Source organism: Myotis myotis, unplaced genomic scaffold, assembly GCF_014108235.1.
Source record: "Myotis myotis isolate mMyoMyo1 unplaced genomic scaffold, mMyoMyo1.p scaffold_m19_p_7, whole genome shotgun sequence".
Taxonomy (NCBI): domain Eukaryota; kingdom Metazoa; phylum Chordata; class Mammalia; order Chiroptera; family Vespertilionidae; genus Myotis; species Myotis myotis.
In genome coordinates, this window is record NW_023416379.1 from 34,413,118 (window position 1) to 34,420,358 (window position 7,241).

General features: G+C 35.9%; 1 protein-coding gene across 2 annotated transcripts in view; it reads left to right on the top strand.

Moving 5' to 3' along the window:
- Nucleotides 1-6,086, top strand: part of HDAC2 (histone deacetylase 2) — a 28,793-nt gene extending 22,707 nt beyond the window's left edge. For both annotated transcript variants that reach the window (XM_036317130.1, XM_036317129.1), the window contains 4 exons: nt 501-631; nt 1,799-1,954; nt 4,821-4,878; nt 5,713-6,086. In XM_036317130.1, the coding sequence (XP_036173023.1) occupies nt 501-631; nt 1,799-1,954; nt 4,821-4,878; nt 5,713-5,743 (376 nt within the window). In that variant the 3' untranslated portion in view covers nt 5,744-6,086. The remainder of the gene's footprint in view (nt 1-500; nt 632-1,798; nt 1,955-4,820; nt 4,879-5,712) is intronic.
- Nucleotides 6,087-7,241: the final 1,155 nt, after the last annotated feature.

The following is a 7,241-nucleotide window of genomic DNA, read 5'->3' on the forward strand; positions in this document are numbered from 1 at the left end:
TATTCCCTTTGTCTTTTTCAAAAGCATTTGAAATCTTAAGATTATTGATTTCTTTAATTTTTAAACATAATGGCAAATATGTAGGCTTCATAGCTCAAAAATATTTTAATTTTCTATTAGTTTTTAGTTTGCAAGGGACACTGTAAAGTTTATACTCTTGCTTTACATGAAAGTGAAATAAAATGTATTTTCATAGACATTGTACTTAGGCCTGGGTTTGTGTTCTCTAGATCTGTGACATTTGGCAAGCTGATTTACCTTTGTGCTTATATTTTCTTACCAATGAAATATGGGGATTTCTTACCTGCATTGTAAATTTTAAAGATTGGATGGGTTTATAATATGTAAAGTATCAGTGCTAAATTAATTTGTTATTTTAATTCAGAGGTTTAAGTTAAATAAAAGATGAAGTTTTTTGCTTAATGTGTTTCATCAGCATTTAAAAGGAACTTGAAAGAGAATGAATTTTGTCTAATAATAGCTTTGTGTGTGTAATTTAGGCAGCGTTTATTTGAAAATTTACGCATGTTGCCTCATGCACCTGGTGTCCAAATGCAAGCTATTCCAGAAGATGCTGTCCATGAAGATAGTGGAGATGAAGATGGAGAAGACCCAGACAAGAGAATTTCTAGTAAGATAATGCTTTGATGTGTATTCTGTTACATTTTCCTGGTTTATTAAAATAACACTACAAACTGAAAGTTTTAATTGCCCAAGAACACAATGGGTCATGTTTCATTAGTACACTATTATTTTTGTCTCTCTTCCATTTTTAATCTTAAATAGTTTAACCTCCATATGTCTCAAAGACTAATTTGAGTGTCAGTGATTTCAATTTATATGACTACTAGATGCCCGGTGTACGAAATTTGTGCACGGATAGGTTCCCTAGGCCTGGCTGGCAATCAAGGGCCTATTGGGGCTGTCTTGCCCAGTCCCGATGGGGGCCGACCAGGGCCTGGGGGCCTACCAGCTGCTGAACTGGGGAGGGGAGGGACTACGGGAGGTTGGCTGTGGGAGCGCACTGACCACCAGGGGGCAGCTCCTGCATTGAGCATCTGCCCCCTAATGGTCAGTGCACGTCATAACAACTGGCTGACCAGTCGTTCCAGTAGTAATGGTCTGTTAGGCTTTTATATATGTAGAATATACAGGGATGGGCAAAAGTAGGTTTACTATTGAATATGCAAAACACGGAGTATTCTTATTTATTGTATTTTCCATGTGAATAACTGTAAACCTACTTTTGCCCACCCCTGTATATGACCAGAAGTTTCCACAAACTATCCACTTACGTATACTTGGGAATAAATTGGAAAATAAATTATTTAAAGTAGAGTGAGTTGAATGACCTGAAGCACTTCTGTTTGATTCTAGTCTCATCCACTTAATAATTGCCCGATGTATAGCCTAATGGTATGCTGTTGGTGTAGACATTGATGTGTTTGGTTGACGGCTTTTTTATTTTGTTTGCTTTCCCTCTCAGCTCTGAAATAAAAGTTTACTTTTTAAATAATGACATCATCCTCTCACCTCCTATTAGAACATAATTTTTTTCTTCCAAAGTTTTTTTTTGAGATTTCTGAAATGTTTTTCATATTTCTTCCTAGATCAAAGCTAAATTTTTAGTATTTAGCAAACCATGCATTAAGTTCTAACCTTAAAATTATTAAGTATTTCTTATCCTATACTTTTAAATGTAGTGACCGGTTAGTACATTTGTACAAAGAACGCTGTGACAGTGAAAAAACCTATGACTACTTTTATCAGAACTTTGTTTTTAATTTTTATAAATCAGTTCGAGCATCAGACAAACGGATAGCTTGTGATGAAGAATTCTCAGATTCAGAGGATGAAGGAGAAGGAGGTCGTAGAAATGTGGCTGATCATAAGAAAGGAGCAAAGAAAGCTAGAATTGAGGAAGACAAGAAGGAAACAGAAGACAAAAAAGCTGGTGAGATTTGTTGTTTTGGTAGATGTGTTTTAAAATTGTAGCTTTTTAGCCCGGCCGGCATGGCTCAGTGGTTGAGTGTCAACCTGTGAACCAGGAGGTCGTAGTTGGATTCCCAGTCAGGCACATGCCCAGGTTGCGGGCTCAATCCCCAATTTGGGCATGCAGGAGGCAGCCAATCAATGATTCTCTCATCATTGATCTATCTCGCTCTCTTCCTCTTTCTTCCTCTCTGAAATCAATAAAAATATATTTTAAAAAATAATAATAAAATTGTAACTTTTTAAAAGTAAGCAGCAGTGCGGTTTTTATGAGATCCTGGAGTCAATTACACAAATATTGGAGGTAGGGGGTACTGGGTAGGTGACCTTTTTACCATGTAAGTGGTGCTTAGCTCTTAACTATCTTTTATTTAAAGCTCTCTAAATGTTATTAGTCACATTTGCTTTTATAACATAGGAAACCTTATTACCTTCTCTTGGTTGACATGGGCTAAACATAGGGAACATTGCACTATGACATAGATTGGGTGAGAGGAAAGACAAAGTGATTATAGATCCCTTTACAGGCTGTGAGCAAAGCTGAAATTTAAAATAATTTTTAACTCCCTAAAGTTTATTTGCTGGGAATGAAACACAAGAAGTTACATTATCCTTAGACCAATTGGATCATTTTGGAAAAGCTCAGAGAATAGACTTTTTCAGAAATTGTTTGAAGAAAACAAAAACGGGAAAGATAGGAAGGGATTGAGGAGCTGGCTTGGGGAGGAGATACTACTTTGCCCTGTCAGCTTCTCTATTGAGAAAATAGATGCTTTAGGGCATTGAATTTGCTATGAGAATCAGTTATCTTTTATCTGAGTTCCCAGAGCACTTGTACATATCTCAGTCATTTTATTTAACACATCATAATTTAGTGCCTCATTACACAATTTTACATAATTCCCCTGCTAGATAGAGCTGCTTATGACCAGGGGAACGCATTGTCTTAAATATCTGTATTTTCAGCACTTGGTGAATTTCCTGAATGGATACCTGATACCCCTATACAAGTAATGGTGATGGGCATGAATTTTAGCTGGCCTGCTAATTTTGACACTTTAGCATGTGGAAAACTGACTCAGATACTGGTCCAGCATCCTTATCTTATATCTATCACATTGAAGTTTTCTACTAAGCTAGCTCTTGGGTGTTTTTTTCCTTTTTCAGTAGAGTTAGGAATTCATAGCACATCTTGGTACATCTAGTTTTGTTCTTTTATGGATTTACTCCTCTATAGACTACTGTTCTCTTCCATTTTATAATTTTAACTTTCCAGTGTATTGCAGTGATACAGTGTTGGTTCATTCTGCTCTTCTGTACTGATTGACATCCAGAAATTTGAGTTATGATTGAAGTAAGGAGGACTTAGACTTTAGCTGTAGGATTTTTCTGTTTTTGTTTGTTTTTTTTTTCTCAGTCAGTAGGTCTTCTTGTCTTGTTTTTGGTGTTTAGTCTCATTTTCAAACCTTTTTTTTGTTGCTTTTTCTTTCAAATGGGAAAGTGGGCACATGGGTGTTTGTCTTTCATTGCTGTTAGCTAAAAATGAGAGTACCTTTTGATTTGGTTTAATGTCCTGATAGTAGATTAATCTCACAGTTTTTACCTCCTCTGTACTTACTATATTGCTGATATTAATTGAAAATTTTTAAAAACTTTTTTTATAAGATTCTTAAAGGGCCTTGCAATTGTTAAAATCCCTCGCCCTCCCCCAGCCGGTTTGACTCAGTGGATAGAGCATCGGGCTGCAGATTGCTGGGTCCCTGGTTCAGTTCCAGTCAGGGGCATGTACCTTGGTTGAGGGCTTGATCCCCAGTGGAGTTGTGCAGGAGGCACATGATCAGTGTTTCTAACTCTATCCCTCTCCCTTCCTCTCTGTAAAAAATTAATAAAAATATTTTTTTAAAAATCCCTCACCCTGCAGGTGAAATATTACCATAGAAAACTGAGGATTGCCTGACTGGTTTGGCTCAGTGGATAGAGCATCGGCCTGTGGACTGAAGGGTCCCGGGTTCGATTCCGGTCAAGGGCATGTACCTTGGTTGCGGGCACATCCCCAGTAGGGAGTGTGCTGGAGGTAGCTGATCGATGTTTCTCACACTCTATCCCTCTCCCTTCCTCTCTGTAAAAAATCAATAAAATATTTAAAAAAAATAAAACAAGGATTAAAAACTATTGTTATAAACAATAGGGTTTACCTCTGCTTTGTCTTTGGACTCCTTATCTAATTCTCGCCCCTTGTGACAATATTCCAGTGATACTGGTCTTTCAGTTTTTCTCAGCAACCTACTACTTCCTTCTTTTCTCAAAGTTCTATTAAGTTTTCCCTCTGTTGAAAATACTTCCTCTTTTTCACCCAAAGCTATTCTTAAGGAAACTTTTAAATGTCACTTCTTCGTGTTACCTTTTCTGATCTTACAATGCTGTGCTCTTTCTCGTGGCTTAATTTCTTCACAGCACATATTCCAGCTGTAACACTGTGCTCCCACAGAAACTAAACTTCCAGAAGGACAAGGACTGTGCTGTTACATGGATACTGTGAATCTGTCATTTAACACAGAACCTAGCACAAAGCTTATTCAGTTACTGAATTAATAAATAGTAATATACAGGGTGTCCCAAAAAAATGTATACACACTTTGAAAATTTATTAATTCCAATGAGTTAAATCTGAAAAGAAACATCAATTTAGCTATCAGCTGTAAAGTCTATACATTTTTTGGGAGACCCTGTGTATATATATGACAGCTTTTTATATTTTAAGTAAGGTATACTTTAAAGTGTTTTATATTTCAAAATAGGTTTTAATCTCTTCTAATTTTTGTTTATAGATGTTAAGGAAGAAGATAAATCCAAGGATAATAGTGGTGAAAAAACAGATACCAAAGGGTAAATTATATTTCTTAACTAGTAATTTTTGTATGCTATATAAACAATAAACACATTTATTTGGGTATGTATTCTTTTGAGAACTACTGAACTGAGCCTGAGAACATCAGTAAGTTGTATGAGATGCTCTGAATTTTATCTATGTTGGCTCATAAGACAAATATGCCATCTTAACCATCATTTATGTCATCTGCTTAGCTACTCATCTATCATTGATGTAGCTTGCCTTAAAAAAGTCACAAGGATCAGTACTAATATTGAAACTGAATCAATTTGTATTCTTTCATGTAATTTACTAGAGGCCTCATATACAAAATTCGTGCAAGAGTAGGCCTTCCTTCCCCCGGCTGCCGGCACCGGCTTCCCTCGCAGCCCCAGCTTTGTCCAGAAGTTCGTCCGGTCTAATTAGCATATTATGCTTTTATTATAGATTATTATAGATTATAGGTGATACCTTTTGCTATTTTTATATGGGCACTTAATGGTCTTTCATGGTGCTTGCTTCTACATATGTGATCTTTTTACTATTGTGAAAGGGGTAAATTTAAGAAACATATAGTTTTTTTAAAAAGACAATGGAGATTTTTATTATCAGAAAGCTTATTTGAATGCTTGGCCACATGAAATTTTGTGCTAGCCTTTACAGGATAACTTGGAAAAACTTATAAAACCACTAGAAAGATTAAGGCAGTCAGTACTCCAAAAACACTGAGAGCATATTATCAGCTTACGTGTTGCTTGGCATGAGTGTACAGGACCTGATCGATAGATAGGTCAGTGTATTTAAACTGAGACTGTGTCATTTTTAATCTTTCGTGTTGCCTCTTTTAACAGAGCCAAATCAGAACAGCTCAGCAACCCTTGAATTTGAAAGTCTCCAATTTCAGAAAACATTAAAAAATAAGAAAATGTTGGCAAGAAAAGTGTTTTCTTTTTGAAGACTTCTGGCTTCATTTTATACTACTTTGGCATGGACTGTATTTATTTTCAAAATGGCTTTTTTCTTTGGTTTGTTTTTCTTGGCAAGTTTTAGTGTGAGTTTCTAATTATGAAGCAAAATTTCTTTTCTCCACCATGCTTTATGTGATAGTATTTAAAATTGATGTGAGTTATTATGTCAAAAACTGATCTATTAAAGAAGTAATTGGCCTTTCTGAGCTGATTTTTCCATCTTTTGTAATTATCTTTATTAAAAAATTTTACTTGGATTGTCTTTTGTCTATTTATTATAACATGAAATTCTTTTTCATAGGAGAATGATATAACCATTTTTTTAGAATTAGAACACATCAGCCCAAGCCAGTTTGGCTCAGTGGATAGAGCGTTGGCCTACGGACTGAAGGGTCAAGGGCATGTACCTCAGTTGCAGATCCTCCCCAGCCCGGGCCCTGGTCGGGGCACCTGCAGGAGGCAAACAATCAATGTGTTTCTCTCACATGGATGTTTCTCTCTTTCCCTCTCTTCCACTCTAAAAATCAATGGAAAAATATCTTTGGGAGAGGATTAAAAGACTCATCAGAAGTGAAAGATACTGATTACAACTTCAAAGACATCCACTTACTATTTCTTCAGGAAAGATATTTACACTAGTGATTTTAATGCAATGGGAGTTCTACCATCTTGTCTTCTATAGGTTGGCCAGTCAATATTGTTGGAAGATTGACATCTCATAGTCATTTATCTCAAATTAATAGTACAAGCTGTACTATATAATTGAGATATAGGCATTATCTTTGAGCTGAAACAAAGATTCCCCAAAATTGGAAATGGAAATTCTCAATTGAAACAAGAAATCCATAAACCCAAGGAACCTGTAGACTCTTCCAACTCCCACTATATACCAAGTAAACAAGGAATTATGTGGTTGTATTTGGTCAAAACCTTCCTATATTTACATTAAGTTCATCTAAAACCTGCTATTTTGACAAAACCTGGTGTTTTTACTGAATTTACATGACATCCAGGTTTCACTGTTACACCCAGGTTTCCAAACCAAGGAGATACTTTAAAAAGTAATTTATCTTTTAACTTGTTGATTGTGTACCCATTTTAAGGTTTTGGGTATGCAACTGAACATAATGGGAAAATGCCTGCACTCACAACTTACATTTAGTGGTAGGAAACAGACAAATGAGGTAATTTCTTCTCTGTAAGGTGTACAAAGGAGAAAACATTTTAGGAACTTGCCAAAATTAGTGAAATCTCTCTCTTTGGCCATGTCCAAATTGATTCTTTGAGAGAAAAATTAACAAAATGCCAGAAGACCTATCAGTGAAGACTGTATTTCTAAAAGCCATGTGTTTGACAGTATTTTAGTCATTCACGAAAGCATCTGGAGTTCTGTAATGAACAACCATTCACCC